A 16,438-nucleotide genomic window follows, 5' to 3' on the forward strand; every position below is an offset into this window, starting at 1 on the left:
GTTGGCGAGCACTCGGCGATTGTCATGCAGTTCCGGGGGAGATATTCTCGCGCAGGCCAACGGAACGGGAAGTTCGAGACCACGCCACTCTCGGCATTCTGCGATCCAAGTGGGACGCGTTTGATTGCTTGCCGCATCGCAACACCATTAGACGCAAGAGAATGGCGGAGGTGAGGATGAGTGCTGGCGCGTCCCCCTCCCGCTCGACGGAGGGCGTGCGCATGGGTCGGCAGGAGGCCGAGAGGCTGGAGGCCGAGAGGCTGGCAACCGAGGCCGTGCATGCAATCGAGGCCGAGACCCATGTTGCGGAGGTCGGTCCGCCGCCCCCTCCTGATGAGTTCGGCGAACAACTTCGGCCGCTTGTCATGCAGTTTCGGGGCAGGTCATTCTCGAGCAGGCCAACGGAACGGGAAGAGCCGGATCGCGCAACGCTTGGCTTTCTGCAGCGTAAGTGGGATGAGTTTGACGAAAGGTCGCTCACTCGTCGAGCAATTCGTCGAGCGAGGGCAAGGCGTGCGTGCGTGGCAGAGGCGGAGGGAATGCGCTTGCACCTCTCCCGCAACAGCAGCACCGGATACAGGGGGGTGTCGAAGAAGCGCAACCGCTTCATAGCGCAGTACACGGTAGACGGGAGGCGTAACAAACTCGCGGGCTCCTTCGGCACCGCGGTGGAGGCGGCAGTGGCGTACGCGCGGGCGATCGACAAGACGGTGATGGAGAACGGCATGCGCTGGACGCACTCGTTGGCCGATGTGTGCGGTGCTGGCGCGTGGTCCACTCACTTGCTGATCCGTTTGCCCCACATGCATTCCCGTTGCGCACTCCTCTCTCCCATACTCGTGCCCCACATTGCTCGACGTTGATGCGAGATTGCCGATCAATGCGGAGCGGTTTTGAGCCGGAGAGCCAGACCCCGTGTTCGATTGGACTCGTTGTAATCAAGTCGATGCAAGTCAAGGCTCGCGAGCAAGCCCCCCTCTTGTGCTCAGGTTCTGCCTTCTCAATGCACTCTCCCTTCCCCGCGCTTTCGCAGGTCCATCCCACACGGGCCCCGCGGGGGAGGCGCCGGCGGTGGTGACAGAGGCGCAGGGCTGGCGGCTGCACCTCTCGAGTCGCAGCAGCACCGGCTACGCAGGCGTACGCAAGCAGGAGCAGGCGTCGGGCTCGCGCGGCCGCCGACCTCCCTGGGCGTCGGGCCGCTTCACGGCGTACCACACGGTGGACGGACGAAAGATCTTCATCGGCTTCTTCGACTCGGCGGTGGAGGCGGCGGTGGCGTACGCGCTGGCGGAGGGGTCGGTGGACGGACAGGTCGCGCCGCCCGCCGGGCGCGAGGTGCGCTAGACTGGGAGACCACCTCGCTATGAAGCCTGGACCCAGTTCTCATGATTGTACATGACTAGCGATGTGTTATAGTTCCTCTTGTGTAAGTCAGACGCGATTCTCTTGCCGGCACCCCCGCACAATCACACACACTTGCCCCCTCGCCCCACGCGGCGTGGTGCCACCCCCTCGCCCGAAAATGAATGAAGAGGAACCCGCGCGCCCGAACCCGCTCCTACTTGGGTTTGTCCGCGACACATCGCGGGAAGAGACAGGCCCTTTTCTCGCGGCGGCACGGGGTGCCCATCCAATATCACCCCCCCGCCGGGGCGTGAGAACCGATCGGAGGCTTTCCTCGTCATCATTCCGGCGGTAGAGAAGCGACTCCATCCCCCCCGCGCTGGCCTCGTCTGCCTGGGCGCTCGCGCGAACGGTCGCACATACACGCGTATATGGTGCGCTTACACCCCTTCCTGCTACTCTCGCTACCTGGTCTTGCGCACGCCGAGACATTCACCATCCTGGGTGACGAGCTTGAAGGGGGCTGGAGCCTCGCCCCGTGGAACGACGGGATCACCGCGCCTGGCACAATGGAGGCGGTGTATGAAGATCCATGCGGACAAACGAACGGGCTCTCGTACAAGGCATCGCTTCCTCGCGGGCGGGCGCTCGACCTCCTCTGCGACCCCGCCACGTGCAATAATCTCATTCTTCCTGAATCAAAAGGTGGCCGCTACTCGAACATAGTTTTTGAGATGTTCGTGCCGCCGACTCCGGACTCGTGCGGCGCTCCCGAGATCGTGGGCGATTCCGAAAGCTTCTTGGGTCTCGGAAATCTCGCTGCAGCATTCCACTCAGGACCAGGCGAGCCTAACCGGATCAAGGCGTGGAAAAATTTTGATCGCGAAGACTTCACCCTGAGCTCAAGCAACGGCAAGTACATATTCTGCACAGACGTGCCGGACTGGGAGGCAAGTGTAGAAGGAGACGGGTGGGGGCTGCTGGCATTCGTCAACCTCCCTGGCTCCGCAACGGAGCCTGTCCACGCAACGTCGGATTTCTACCTGGACACTGTCTACTTGGCGGACCAGGCATCGGCCGCGGAACTTGGGTGCAAGCAAGACCTTGACGATTCCATCGACACTTGCATCGTCTGCCCACCCTCGAGGCGCCATCTTCTGTTTGCCAGCCTTCCCTGCTGCCCCGACTGGGGACTCCCCGACCGGGGCACGGAGTACTACTGAACTCCACCATTTGGTGATCTGTGATCGGCAAAGAAGCTGCGCCGCCCCAATGACAAGGAGACGGTGAGTAGGCAAGCGAGAGCCAGACCGGACGCACCACCCAGGAAGAAGCGACAGTGCAATACGCATAGGTCGGGTGATATGGGGAGATACGGGGAGATATGGGGAGATATGGGGAGTATGGGCAGCAAAGGATGCGCACCTCCGGCCCCTGCAGCATGCCTAGAGCGCCGCAGATTGGCCGCTCGTGCAGAGGCGAGAGGTTTTAGTGTATGTAAAAGAGGGATCGGCTCGATTGGACGGAGGGTGGACGCGTCCAGGGGGGGTCAGGGGGGGGTTCGAGGGGGGGGGGTATCCCTTCGACCAAAAGCGTGACAGCTGCGGAGGGGCTGGAGAGCGAGTCGTAACACATCGGAGCACATCGGAACGCCCCTGCTAGCGACGCCTGGGCGGCGATGATGCCGCAGGCGGCGACCGCGGAGCACCGCGGGGACGGCGTCGACCGGCGTAACGCCCACCACGAGCGATCGGCCCGCGAGAGGAGCGAGCGCGAGGCGGGAATGAGGGCGTTCGAGCCGCCGCCGGACGAGGAGGGGGCGGTGGAGCACCTGAGCGCGTCCGTCGTGCTCGCGGCGGTGGAGGAGAGCGGGCCCAACTACCTGCTGCCGAAGGCGCCGGAGCCGGTCAAGTCGCGCCGGAAGCGGCTCATGGTGGACGAGGCAGCAAGGCAGGCGGGTCAGGCGATCCTCGAGACGGGCACGCGAGTCGAGATCTTCGCGGAGGATTCGGGGGAGGAGAGGTGGTGGCCGGGGACCATCATGGAGCGGACGGAGGACACCGACGGCCGGCTCGTGCACCGCGTCCAGTACACCAACTTCGAGGGCGACCGGTACTGGCACGTGCTCGACGACGAGCAGTGGCGCAGGGTGGCGGACACGGGGCCAGAGCTAGAGCACGCCCGCGCTGGCGCTGGCGACGCGGCACTCCGCGACGGCGCGAGCTTGGCTGCCTCCAGACCAACAAGGTGGGACAACGCCCGGGGGGAGACGGCCGGCGGGGCGAGCGAGACGACCGGCGGGGCGGGCTCCGCCGAGACGACCGGCCAGGCGGGCTCCGCCCCTGACCTCAACTGGCCGGGGCGGAGGAGGGTGCGGCGCAGCGCCGCCATGGAGCTGCTTCGCACGCGGGACGAGGCCGAGCAGCGCGAGGCCAGGCGGCCCGACGTCGCGCCGATGCTGACGCCACACAGCGCCACGCTGTCGCGTCATCTCGTGTGGGTGCGTCGCCTGCTGAGGGAGTACCTCGCAGAGCTGGCGGAGGACGGCCTGTCGGTGCCGATGCAGCGCACTTCCCGCGGCCTTCACCCGACCATGCGGTGGACGGTCGAGTTCGGCAAGTGGCTGGCCACGACGCGGATCGTCGAGTCGAGGGCGTCTAGCTGGCACCTGGCCGAGGAGCAGTCGGCGGGACAGGCGGAGGCGACGGCGCGCAGCGGCCGGGGCTCGAACACGGTGTACGTCGCACTGCAGCACATGAAAAACCACGTCTGGCGCGAGCTGTGGCCCGCGATGCCGGCCGACGCGAGGCAGTACTGGCACTGGGTGACGCGGCGCGTGATGGGGATCTTCGACGGCGGCGGCGGCGGGATGCGACAGGTTGCAGAGAAGGCTGGGAGGGGAGCGGGACAGGCGGCGGCGCAGGCGAGCGTCGCGCGAGGCGAGGGCGTGGAGCAGCAGCAGGCGGCGAGCGCGAAGGCGAGCGCGGACGCGACCCGGCAGGTGGAAGCGGAGCTGCGCGCGGGGACGACCCGCCCGTGCACGAAGCAGCACCTGTTCCAGACGGGGGAGTACCTGCTGCAGGACGCGCACCTCTCCGAGCCCTTCGAGGTGAACGTGGCCTTCATCATGAGCGCGTACGTGTGCCTCGCGAGGCAGACCGGCTGCCGGCCCGGGATGACGATGAACGACGCGAACGACCTCGCGAACACTACCAGTCACTGGTGCGCACCCACCGCCAGCGGCACCCGTAGGCACGGTGGGGTGGAGGGCGCCCGAGGGCCAGCGGGGCGGGCGCCTGTTGCGATGAGGGACACGGGTGAGGTGGAAGGCGCCCGGGAGGCGAGGGGAGGGGGCGTGAAGCGACGCGTAGGACGCGGATTGATACCGCCGGAGGCGTCTCGGCCTCACCCCTCACCCCGAGCCCCGACGCGCGATGCGGCAGGCACGAGGTACCGCCGCTTCGGATGAGCGACTTGCGGATCGACATGGACAACGAGCTGGGCGGCGCGCTGACCGAGGGCGCGTTCCGGGCGCTCTGCAGGATGCAGGTGACGTTCAAGCGGAAGAAGGGCGAGTACTTCGCACACTACGCGTTCGGCACCTCGATCACCCCCGACTCAGATCAGATGCTGCGGATCGGGACCCTGGCGCTGCTCCGCCTGCTGTTGAGGTGCGGGAGCTTCCGCGGGTGCTATGCGCGGCTGAGCCGCGCCGACGCCGCGGCGCTGCGGAAGAAGGTGGCAGACCCACGCGGATTCGCCGGCCTCGAGCTCGAGGACACAGGCCACGAGAGCTTCCTCTCGCTGGTGCGTGCGTGCCGCGAGGACGGCTGGGTGCTGGACGAGGCGGCGCTGAGCCGGCCGCTCTTCCCGGCGGTGGACACCGCGACCGGGCGGTTCTTGTTCACAGAGAGCTTCCAGGTGAAGACGGTCTGCGACTTGCTGATCCAGACGGGCGTTTCGCTCGGCATGAACAGGCACCAGGTGGGCGCGTGGTCGCTCCGGAAGGACGCGTGCGAGCAGCCGGTCGCGGCGGGCGAGGGCGAGGTGGGTGCGAGGGTGCTGGGGCACCGGCACGTGAACTCGAGGACGATGGACCTTGTCTACCGCGCGGACCTGCGGACACGCGATCTCGGCGCGTACTGGGCGAGGCGGGGCCCGATCGAGAGCGTCGAGCGGGCGCCGCTGGACTCGCTCTCCGCGTCGCGGGTGCCTGAGGCGAGCGGGGTGCGCGGCGTGTGTGACCTGCCGGCGGGCTGCTCCGAGCGCGCCGAGATGGAGGGTTGTGCTGAGGTGTCGGAGGCGGAGGCGGAGCTGGACGCGGCCCGGCGCAGCCTGCTGGTGCTGCTCTCCGTCTCGACGCTGCCACGTCACTTCAAGGTGATGGCGCGCGCGGCCGGTCACGCGGCTTGCGCCACGTCGTATGAGGCGGCAGCGCTGCGAGTGCGTAACCGCCGGAACAAGGCGCGGCAGCGCGCGGTCGATGCGTACCGGCTGCGCCTGTACAAAGAGGGCCAGGAGCGGCTGCGCACCTCTCCGGCGCTGCGGCGCGCGATGATGTGCACGCACGAATGGGCCCCGCGAGGCGAAGACGAGGCGGTCGCGTTCGGGCTCGACCGCCGCGATCGCACGTTCGAGCTGCGTGCGCTGCGCGAGCTTCCCGCGCCTCTGCAGGGCTCCATCCTGCGAGCGGGCGCACTGCACGTGCTGCCCAGGGGACGCACGCGGCGCACGGCGTACGAGCACGTCCGCGAGCGCTGCGTCGGCCTATGCTCACTGGAGTGCGGCTCGGACGGGTGCGTGGGAAGTGGGCTGGAGATGCACTGGCCCGACTCGCCCGAGGAGTTCGAGGAGCTGCGCTGCGAGCACTGCGGCGCCGCGCAGGTGCGGATGCGATGGCGGCGGGAGGGGGGGGGCGCGGGTGCGGCCACGCTGGTCGCTGGGGAGCCGATGGCGGCGGGCGCGACGCAGGCTCTTGGCGCGAGCGACGCGGAATCGTACGGCGTGTGGTACGCGCTACGCGGCCGCGCGACGATCGGCAACGCGGCCTACGATGCCGGGGCGGCTGCGACGGTGGCGCCGAGTGCGACGACGGACAGCACGGACGCGGCATCCGACGAGCGGGAGCGGACGGGCGGGCGCGCGGAGATCGGGGGCGACGAGGAGGAGGAGGCGACGGGCCTGCACCCAGAGGACTGGATCGATGCGGAAGAGGCAGCGGCAGCGCTCGAAGCGCTGGCCGAGGTGGACACGCTGGATCTGGCCCAGGCGCTGCACGCCGGCGCGGCCACGGGGGGTGGTGCCTCCGACGGCGGCTCCCTGCCTCGCCGGGTGCTGCGAAGCGGCGCGCACCGGCAGCAGCACGGTGGCGACGGCGGCGGCTCGCAGACAGAGGACCTATCGTTTGAGGACGTCGTGCACCTATGGGGAACGCCGAGCTCGCAGGCAGCGTCTCGGGCAAACGCGGGCGCGAGGCGCGCCTGAGGACATCGTGCACCTATGGAGCGCGCCGATATCGGACGTAGCGTCTCGAGTACATGCGGGCGCGAGGCGCGCCGAGACGACCAGCCGAGGCTGGGGAGGGAGGAGCGGCATGGCGCAGAGAGGAGAATGGCGTGCCGCGACGACGCTCGCACTTGTATACGTGTGGATGTGACTGGCGATGGGAGGGTTGCGCGTCGCAACGCGAGGGTAGACGTGTATGGCTCGCACGGTGAGCGGTTGGGAGAGGGAAGGGACCCCTCGGTGGCGAGTACATGACAAGGAGCGATCCGGCGCGTGCAACACAAGACATAAGCATGATACCGACGCCCCAAGGCTCGCAGCGGCGAAGCGCGCCGGGACTAAAAGGCGACTATGACAGAAAGTCGGCACGCAGGCAAAAGGAGAGGAAACACGTCAGCCGTAACAGCATCGTGTGTGTCTCGCGCCTTGCGGGGGGGGGGGGGAGCGGAAATTCCCAAGAGCGCCACTCTTGGAGCGCCGCCACTACGACTACCACCTAGAGCGCTGCAAGCAACGCCGGGCAATGACGGCTTACCGCCCACCCAGCCCCCCTCGGCACACCCCGGCAGCCACTGTGTGACGGCTCGAACCCGCTAAACATCGGTGTTTCGGGCGGTCCACACAGATCGGGTCTGTCAAACGTGCAATTAGAGAGGACAAAAAAAGAAAAGAAAAATTACCCCCGACCAGACCCCTCTCCCTCCCTCCCCAATACCCCCACCCCCCCCCCCACCCTCCCACACCGCGGTCATGGGCATCGCCATCCCCATCGGCTTGGCAGTTACCACGGCGCTCGCCATGCCCATGGTGCCCGCCGTTCCCACCCGCTGGGCAGCGCTCGCTCGCCGGCTCCCGGCCAGCAGCGCTCCCACGCCGGCGATTACGCTCTACCGCGACACGAATGGATGGTGCCCGTTCTGCGAGCGAGTGTGGCTGCAGCTCGAGACCAAGGGCCTGCCGTACGAAGAGGTGCTGATCAACCTCCGCGATAAGCCACAGTGGTACAAGGACATGGTCCCAACCACCCTCGTGCCAGCAGTCAAGATCCGCAGCGGCGGAACGGAAGAGGTGGTTTGGGAGTCGGATGTGATCTTGCGGCGGCTCGAGGAGCTCCACCCAGAGCCGGCGATGCTGCCGCCCGACGGAGAGCGCGCGGCCGCCGAGGCACTCATTGCGGAGGCCGGCAATCTTTCCTCCGCCGGCTTCCGCTTCGCGGCCGCCGTCCGCAACGCGAGCGTGACGCAGGAGGAGGTTGCCTCCCTCCGCGCAGCCTTCGAGGACGGGCTGGACGCGCTCGACGCGGCCATCGCGGAGGGAGGAGGCCCTTTCATCTGCGGCGGCTCGGTCGGTCTCGCCGACGCCACCTACCTGCCCTTTCTCGAGCGGTGGGCGGTCCAGCTGCCTCTCACGTCCGGGTTTGCGCTGAGGCCGGAGGAGGGAGAGCCGCCTCGCTGGCCGCAGATCGAGGGGTGGTTCGTGGCGATGGCGGAGGAGCCTGCCTACGCACGCGTGCGCGGCGACACCTACTCGTGGTCCGCCGCCGTCGCCGCCTTCCAGCGCATCTTCGCCACCAACGGCACCCTCTCCGACGCTCAGCGCGCGGTGTCGCGCCGCGCCGACGGCGCACCGCGGAGCGAGGCGCCGGAGGCGTAAGAGGGGCCGCGTGCAGACCTCAAAGGGTGTTGCGGGTAGGTGCCGCTGCGCTCGAGCTCAGGCGCTCGGCACAGGCCGCTCCCTCGGCCGCCGCGGCCCTCGCTGCGGCGGAGAAGATCATCGCCAACTGGGAGGCTGTGGTCGCCGACGCGACGGCGGCGGAGCCGCTCTCGCAGGCGAACTTGCAGCGGCTGGAGGAGGAGGACGGCGCGGCGGTCGAGCTTCTGCTGGCCGATTGCGCGGCGCGGCTGCTGCAGTGTGCGGGCAGGTGGGAGGACGAGGCGGGTGGCGAGCCAGCAGCCGAGGGCGGCGAGGAGGAGGAGGAGGAGCGCGCGCTGTGCGAGGCGGAGCTCCTCGGCCTCGAGCCGCTCGAGCACAAGGTGCGCGCCGACGCCGCCAGGCTCGTCTCCGCGCGCCTCTGCGCACCGCGTGACATGGGCGCCGACGCCGCGGAGGCTATGCGCGGCGTGCTCATGGCGATGGCGAGCGAGAGCGAGGGCCTCGCCTGGCGCAAGTCGGGCGGGCTGCTCTGAGCGAGGGGTCAGCCAGCTCCGCGCGCGTAGAGCTGCGGGCCGGCTGGCCGAGTATCGTCGTTTTGGGCAGCGAGTTATTTCATCGATGGTGCGATGGAAAGAACACAAAACCCCCGACTAACCTCTATAACGTCAAGTGCGGCCGTTTTGCACAGTGTTGTGCGTCTTAGAGAAAAAATCGCGTTTGCAGCCAACTTACCCCAAATCTTCTGCACTCACTTCCTACATACATAATTTTGACCGCGCAAGATAAAAGGGTGGCTAAGGGCTCTGCCCGCAAGGCGCCCGCGTCGCAGACGCGGTACCATTGACAAATCTGCGATATACCCCCACACGAGCAAATAGCAAAATCCGAATACCGTGCACGAACTGGGCGATGTGGGACGTGCAAGCCTTCAGCTGGTGCCAAGACATTCGTAAAATTGAAGCCACGAACGTCCGCCAAATCCGTGCTAGGGAAAGCTGATCGAGCCCAGCGTGCCCGCGGCCGCCTCCCGCGCAGCACCGCCGCTGGGGACGACACGCTGCGGAATCGGATCGAGCCCATGCACGGGCAAAGAAGGACGCTGCAGAAGCGGTTGGAGAGGCAGCCGGCGTCTGCCGTCACAACGAGTCCCAGCGCTGGTTGGACATGCGCGTCGGCTCGCCCGAGGACTGCTGTCGCGACCCTCCCGTCGTGACGCAGCCTCTGACGAGCTCTGCAACCGAGGAGAGTGAGGGTGCGCCTCCCCTCACTGCTGGCCTGGCTGCGCACCGCCCCACAAAGCACCCCCTCGAGCATCTCTACAAGTACAAGTACAAGGGCGACCTTCTCCAAGTCGTCAACGCGCCCGGCGGCTCCGGCAAGACTTTAGCCTTGGCCACCCTCCTTGCGGAGCAGGAGGAGATCCGCTCTCGGTCGGCAACGTGGCAGCTAGTCGAGAGACTCGGTAGTTGTGACCCCCCTCTGTGCTCTGAGTGAGGACAGGAGAGAGAGAGCTTTTGTGGTGTTGGTGTACGCAATAACGGGACAGGGTAGTCGTTCTCTCTAGCTCCCCTTCTAGCTCTTAGCATGAGCTGCGCCCTGTGTCCGACCCCTTTTGCGCAGCAACACCTTAAACTTTTAGGCCCTCCGAATTCGGGTCGGAGCGTAGCGGAGTGGGCCCCGAGTTTGAAAAGGGCGACGGACGCTTGCGTCCTAGCCTCCAACAACGCCTCCCCGGCGCAGAGGGGCCCCCGGAGGGATGCTCAACCGCTCCACGCCACGCCGCTTGCGGCGGTCCTCTTCCCAGCTCCGCTGGCCGGGCGTTATTTCTCACAGCCGCCCAGCCGCTCGAGGCGGGCTTCTGGACGACTTCTCTCATGGCCGATCGCTGGGAGGCGCGGTGCGGAGGGTGAGCCGCCCCCACGCCGCCCGCCGCCCGACCCCCGCGCCGCCCCCTCTCCTCACCGGCTCGCCCCACTTTTCGCAGCAAACGTCAGCGGCCCGACTCGTCCGCCAGCGAGACAATCGACATGAAGCGGCTACGAATCAACTCGAGGTGGGCGCCCCCGCTTCCCGGCCGCCTCCCGCGCGCCAACTCACCGGTCCTCCCGTGCAACCGCAGCGAGCCGCTGGACACGCCGCCGGTGCCGCTCGGCCCAATCTTCCCCCCGGCGCCCCCACCCCAACAGCCGGCGCGGCATCCGGCGCAGTACCACCCGCACCATGCGCTGCTGGCGGCGCAGCAGCAGCAGCAGCAGCAGCAGCAGCAGCAGCAGCAGCAGCAGCAGCAGCAGCAGCAGCAGCAGCAGCAGCAGCAGCAGCAGCAGCAGCAGCATCTGCCGCCGCACCTGCAGCAGCCACACCCGCAGCAGTGGCTTCCGCACCCGGGGCTTGCGCGAGCGTGGGAGGCGGCGGCAGCAGCTGCCCCGGGCAGTGCGGCGGAACTGCTGGCGAGGGGCGGTGCTCCCGCATGGGGCACCGCGCAACTCTCGCCCCCCGCGGCTTACGCCGACATCAACTCGATGCTCGCGCGCCTGCACATGGAGAGGGTTGCGGCCGGGGTGAGACCCGCGTGGCGAGGCGACGACGACGACGAGGACCTCTGAGCGGGGTTGCGAATGTGACTCTCTCTCTTTCTCTCTCTATTGTCTCCACCCACCCCACGAACGCGTGATGGTACGCGCCCGGACTCGTGCGTGCGCACCAGTCCAGAGTCGAGATGTGTCGGAGCGCAGGGTGCCTTCTGGAGCTCCGCCTGCCCCCCCCCCCCCCCCGCGTACCAGTGAGCAGTGTCACCGACCGGGGGTGACGACGTGTGCAGCCATGTTTTAAGGTCTCGATCAACTATTACACACGTGTACATCGTACATGCCACGCAACACCACTTGAACGGTATGGATACAAGCACCCACAGCCACACGCTGCCCACACACACGGACGCCTGGCCCTGGGGAGAGCGTGGAGCGTGGTGGAGGGGTGTGGGCGAGGTCGTTGCTGGGACGGACGACGGACGCACAGCCGCAAGTCTCGACGAACCTCAACCTGCGCCACCCACGCCGGCATGCAGCCGAACAGTACACAGCCGCAATTGGCGACACACCCCCGCACCGTTGCATGTACTACGTATGTGTACACCGCCAAGTGCAATACGACGAACGCGCACGACAACAGTATGCACACCAAGTGTGGGCAAGTAATGCACAGCGTGACAAGGAATAGACGAGAGGCGTCAGTCCAGAGGCGGCGGGTCGCTCCTCGCGGTGATCGAGCTGAGCACGATAAGCCAGAAGAAGCTCACCGCGGCGACGAAGGCGATCCGCCACTGCGGCGGCACCACGCCGAACGTGAGGCACTGCACGGGCGTCCAGAGCGCCCAGTACTTTGCGAGCAGGTCGCGCCGCGCGTCTGCGAGGTAGCGGCGGAGGGCGAGCCTGGCGCCGTAGCCGAAAGCTAGCGCCTGCGAGACAGGGCGCTTCTGTGGGGCAGGGCAGCTCTGCACGGGCAACTCTGCAGGAGCGAGGTGGATGCAGCGCTGGGCCCACCTTGAACAAGTAGGCAGCGGGCAGGCAGAGGAAGGGAGTGAGGATGAGCTGGTCCACGGCGACCTTGGAGAGGACGGTGCGCAGGTCAGAGCCCTCTCCCACGAGCGCGGGCAGCATTCGGTTGAAGAGCCAGTGCTGGAAGCACCCCTGATAGATTCCGCCGTACAGCAAGAAGGCCAGCGTGCGACGCGCGCAATACGGTGCGGCGACCTCAATCTCCTCGCAGGAGAGATCGTCGCAAGTGACGACGCGCGCGCCAACAGGCTGGAGTCTGCGCTCTCGCGTCTGTGCGAGCAGATCGGCAAGCACAGCCTTCACGCCCACGACAGCGAAGGCCGAGGCGTACGGGGCTCGTCGCAGGATGGTGTCAGCCGCGCTCATCACGACATCACCCTGGATGGCAATCGCGACCGGCCTGCGGGATCGATGCCTTACGGGCGTGGGACGATGTGCATGCAATTCGACCCTGGACGGGCAGGCGAGGAGCGCAATCATCCCGATCGCCGACATTGTTGTGGTGAACGCAAAAATAACCAAGGGTTTCACTGGCTCTTACGTACACGAGGAAGACTGCTGACAGGGTCGAAGTCTGTGATGTATCGTACAGCTTGGCATCTTACGTAACTTTGTCCCAAACGGCTCGGGCCGTCTCCTGACGCACGGGGTTCGGGGTGTCGGCCGCGGGGGTCCGTGGACCGTGCCGGCCCGGAGTGAATAACCGAAATACCCCCCTTTCCGCTGAGAGCCTGCGCACAACGCTGATGATAGAGCTGCAAACAAACCGTTAACTTTGGATCTAACAGTCGCACCCACACAACACGATGTTCATCAAGAGTACTGTATGTTCACCCCCCAGAGCCGATGCGCTCAGCGCTGAGTTATAATTCTTTACGCACTCTGGTGAGTGGTGTTGTGTCGTGTGTTACTGTTGACGAGAGCTAGGACGAGAGCTCAAAAGGAACCGGCGACCAATTCGCCGCTTAGCCGTGACATTTGTCTTGATCGTGGGGTCATCATGTCATGTTACACTGTGGAGGCGGGCTCCAAAAAACGATGTCACTCCGGCACCTGCATGGGCCTGCCGTCGCTCACGCGGCGCGGCGGGCGCACCCTTCTCGGAGCCCGACGATGTTGCGGAGGCGCTCCGGGCATCGCCGTATCGCGCGGAGTCCGCGAGAAGACCTCGGCCCGCCCCTTCACCGGCTGCTGCTCGCTCTCCTCCCCCGTCCCCGCGTGGCGCGGGCAGCAAACCACGGCGTCGTCTGTGGCGATGCCCGCGCGTACCCCTAGTGCCTTTAGGGGCCTAAGAGACCCCCCCCCCCCTCCCGCCTCTCCCCTTTCTCCCATTTTGAAGCTAAAAGCTTCTCTCACGCCACGCGTAGGGCCTCTTTGCAGTTGTGAAGAAGGCGACCTTGATCGTTCCTAGGCCCGTGCCGATGGTCTGGGTCCAAGCATGCAGCCCCCAGCCTTAGAAATATTAGAAATACTAGGGCCGCTCGCGCTGAGCACGCTCAATTTCGCTTCCAAGCGGTCACGACTAGGCAGCGGGCCGTAATGGTTCCGAGGCGGCAGGACGACGGGTCCATGGCCTGGTGAGACCACACTAGCAGTCCCGGACACTTACCGAGGCGATAACCCGCCAAACTAAAACTCTGTTGACTGGTATGCCAAATATCCGCCTAAAATCCGCTCTATAAGAGTCCCCGGGGACTCTTCTCCTCGCTGCCCAACCCGTGAGGGTGTCTCGCTGTCGCCGAGAGATTGTGACGCAGCGGTCGAGACTCGAGTGTCGGACTTCGCTCTTCGCTCGGTATACACTATACTTTTTCGAAGCAAACCGTCGACGGCGGGGAGCAAACCACGGTGACATCGTTTGCTGGCCTGTTCTAGCAGAGCTGCGCATGTGGTGCGTGGTGATTCGCCGCACAAGAACCCCCCCCCCCCCCCCAAAGCGAGTTGAGGCTTTCGTTCGGAAACCGTCGCAAACCGCGGCTCATTTTATTTTTGTAAATGGTCTCGGCTCTCTCGATTCGTCGCCCGTGGCGCCGCGAACGACCACACTAGTGGGTCCGCAGGACAGTCCTCATGTTCATGCACCGCAACACACAATCAGCCGAACGAAACGCAGTAGTCGTGGTCAAAATTAAAACAAGGAGGTGAATGGATTCGGCAGCGAGGAGAAAAGCCCTCGGGCTGGAGGTTTGTAAAGCATGGCGATCTCCTCTGCCGACATGCCCCCCGTGTCCATGCTGGTGAGGTGCATGGCGCGCGGGTTGGAGCCGAGTAAAACGGCGTTCTTTGCCGCCTCGACGGCCTCGTCATCGGAGGCGCCGTTGTCGAGGGCCTCCTGTGCTGCTGCGGCCATCATCAATTGAGTCATGTCCGGTGGCTGCTGGCCAAGCTTGTAGTTCTTGCCCGGAGCCCACGACGCAGATGAGGGGGCGCCATTTAGCGCCTTGTGCATCGGCGTCGCAAACTGAAGAGATGCGCCTTGTGCGCTCATCGAGACGCCTGTCGATGCTGGTGGCGTGGCAGACGCCTTGAATTTCTTGGATGCTGATGGCGAGCTGAAGGAGGAAGTGGCAAGCTCCTCCTCGCCATTGTACCTGAAACCACAGCCCATGTCAGTGAGCCATGATGGGTACCCTGTGTGCGTTTCGGCTCAGCGCACCAGTCGGCCCATGAGTTGCCTGGAAGGTACATGTCGAACAGCTTGTTCAGCAATGTGCCGACGCCCAAGAACTGAATGTGCTCGCCTCGCCCTACTCCCGGGTGGTGTGGCTGGACCCCGACATGCTGGTCGAGAAGAGCATCGACAGCCTGTGTGAGCAGCCTCACAACGTCTCGCTTTCCGCAGCGCTCAACGCGGGAGTGGAAGCTTACACCTGCTGGGCGCCGCCCGACGCTGCAGAGACGTCGGAACGAGGCCGCCCAGTGTTTAACGAGCGCTCCTGGAGATGTGGTGACTGCGCACACGCACCCATCGATGGCGCCTCCGGCAGCGCCTCTGGCTCCGAGAGCGTGGTCGGCGGTGCCTTGCCGCCGTGCAAGTACATGCTCAATAGCGGCGTCATGTCGCTGCGGCCGCTACCGACGGCAACCGCTTTCCAGAGGTTGGTACTCGAGCGCATCGCTCGCGGCGAGGTCGCGTCGCGCGAGGGCAGCGACCAGGGCGCGATCAACTCGCTCAACTACGCGTTTCGGCTCTTTGGATCATCCGGAGTGCGCATCCTCCCCTCCACCTTCAACAGCCTTGCTCGGGTGTACGCCATCCGGGGCAGGTCGCGCTGGGGCGAGCCGCGGGTGATCCACTTCTCGGGTGAAACCAAGCCGTGGCGCAAGGTGGGTGTCAGTGGTGGGCCTCGAGAGCAGCAGGCTCGCAGCCTTCGGCGGCGCATCCAGCCGCTGCTGGACCGCTGGGAGGACACCTGTGGCCGCTTCCGCAACCTTCCAGCATAAGAAAGAGAGAGAAGTCGTAGGGATCCCTAGATCCCGAAGAAAGAAAGAAAGAAAACGGACAACCCAAGGGAGGGATGCTATGTTGAAGTTGACCACGATTTTTCTTTTTCGTCCCGTGCCCAGTGTTGTGCGACGAAGTTAATTGTAAAATTCTTTTTCGCTTGCCATGAGGCGGAGCAGTCGCGCAGGGCGAGACGAGGGAGGGAGCAGGACGTTGCGGAGATCAGCAGGAGGATGTAAAAAGAGATTAGGAGCAACAGGGACCCGAGGGACCATGTGGAAGACGGCTAGTGCTAGTCCCCCATCAGGAGGACGACCCCGGCTAGTCGCCCCCTGCACAAAGACCGCAGGGCGCCCTGTTCCTTTTTACCCATCTCATGGATGCCGTTTTATTTATTTATTGCCATATGTGGCCCGCGTCGAGATCTCTGCTCGCGGTGGCGCTCGTCGCCGTCACTGCCGCGGTGCGCGCACATCGCGCATCGCACCAGCCCGTGCGCCCCACTAACCACGCGCCCGTGCGCTGCGTGTCGCGCGCAGGCGGATCCAGTGGCGCGGGGTGCGTCAGACGGGGATTCTGTGCGGCCGCAGCGAGCAGCCGAGGACGTGTTCGCCGGAGCAGACGGCGAGACGGTGGGCGACTCGAGCTGGTCGCTGGCGAACGGCGGGATCGTCAGTGACATGCGCGCGCACCTTCAGCGGAGGAGGCAGCGCGAGGGCGCCGACCTCATCTCCGCAGCGCACGGCGGTGCAATCGGCTCGGCCGTCGCTGCCGTGGGCCGGCTCCTGCGCTCGCGCTACCTGCGCAACGTGCGGCGCTCGATGCTGCTCGCGCTCAGCATGTGGAGCTGGTACGTCTTCAACACGAAGACCTACGTTCGACCCGAGTACGAGGACTAGGAGCAGAGAGTGGTTTGACGGCCGACGGCATTACGCTC

The 16,438-nt window shown here is 65.8% G+C and overlaps 7 protein-coding genes across 7 annotated transcripts; 5 read left to right on the forward strand and 2 right to left on the reverse strand.

Moving 5' to 3' along the window:
• Nucleotides 1-3,022: 3,022 nt before the first annotated feature.
• On the forward strand, nucleotides 3,023-6,828 carry EMIHUDRAFT_237947 (hypothetical protein; the record flags this gene model as incomplete). The annotated part of the gene is made up of 3 exons (XM_005777376.1): nucleotides 3,023-4,168; nucleotides 4,427-4,566; nucleotides 4,788-6,828. 3 exons carry the CDS (start codon nucleotides 3,023-3,025, stop codon nucleotides 6,826-6,828), a joined length of 3,327 nt encoding a protein of 1,108 aa, XP_005777433.1.
• A 769-nt stretch (nucleotides 6,829-7,597) lies between these two features.
• Nucleotides 7,598-9,139, forward strand: EMIHUDRAFT_443703 (hypothetical protein; the record flags this gene model as incomplete). Its single annotated transcript, XM_005777377.1, has 2 exons — nucleotides 7,598-8,470; nucleotides 8,542-9,139. Coding segments are annotated over 2 exons (1,367 nt in total), but the record flags the coding sequence as incomplete, so codon positions are not given.
• A 527-nt stretch (nucleotides 9,140-9,666) lies between these two features.
• EMIHUDRAFT_237949 (hypothetical protein) lies at nucleotides 9,667-11,105 on the forward strand (the record flags this gene model as incomplete). The annotated part of the gene is made up of 4 exons (XM_005777378.1): nucleotides 9,667-9,964; nucleotides 10,336-10,399; nucleotides 10,487-10,643; nucleotides 10,908-11,105. The coding sequence occupies 4 exons, from the start codon at nucleotides 9,667-9,669 to the stop codon at nucleotides 11,103-11,105; spliced, it is 717 nt and encodes a 238-aa protein (XP_005777435.1).
• Nucleotides 11,106-11,425: 320 nt separating this feature from the next.
• EMIHUDRAFT_443706 (hypothetical protein) lies at nucleotides 11,426-12,552 on the reverse strand (the record flags this gene model as incomplete). Its single annotated transcript, XM_005777379.1, has 2 exons — nucleotides 11,426-11,956; nucleotides 12,042-12,552. Coding segments are annotated over 2 exons (739 nt in total), but the record flags the coding sequence as incomplete, so codon positions are not given.
• A 1,632-nt stretch (nucleotides 12,553-14,184) lies between these two features.
• EMIHUDRAFT_237951 (hypothetical protein) lies at nucleotides 14,185-14,664 on the reverse strand (the record flags this gene model as incomplete). The annotated part of the gene is made up of 1 exon (XM_005777380.1): nucleotides 14,185-14,664. One exon carries the CDS (start codon nucleotides 14,662-14,664, stop codon nucleotides 14,185-14,187), a length of 480 nt encoding a protein of 159 aa, XP_005777437.1.
• Nucleotides 14,665-14,834: 170 nt separating this feature from the next.
• Nucleotides 14,835-15,500, forward strand: EMIHUDRAFT_237952 (hypothetical protein; the record flags this gene model as incomplete). Its single annotated transcript, XM_005777381.1, has 1 exon — nucleotides 14,835-15,500. The coding sequence occupies one exon, from the start codon at nucleotides 14,835-14,837 to the stop codon at nucleotides 15,498-15,500; it is 666 nt and encodes a 221-aa protein (XP_005777438.1).
• A 407-nt stretch (nucleotides 15,501-15,907) lies between these two features.
• EMIHUDRAFT_237953 (hypothetical protein) lies at nucleotides 15,908-16,400 on the forward strand (the record flags this gene model as incomplete). The annotated part of the gene is made up of 2 exons (XM_005777382.1): nucleotides 15,908-15,964; nucleotides 16,041-16,400. The coding sequence occupies 2 exons, from the start codon at nucleotides 15,908-15,910 to the stop codon at nucleotides 16,398-16,400; spliced, it is 417 nt and encodes a 138-aa protein (XP_005777439.1).
• Nucleotides 16,401-16,438: the final 38 nt, after the last annotated feature.

This window comes from Emiliania huxleyi (genome assembly GCF_000372725.1).
Source record: "Emiliania huxleyi CCMP1516 unplaced genomic scaffold EMIHUscaffold_260, whole genome shotgun sequence".
NCBI classification, from domain to species: Eukaryota; Haptophyta; order Isochrysidales; family Noelaerhabdaceae; genus Emiliania; species Emiliania huxleyi.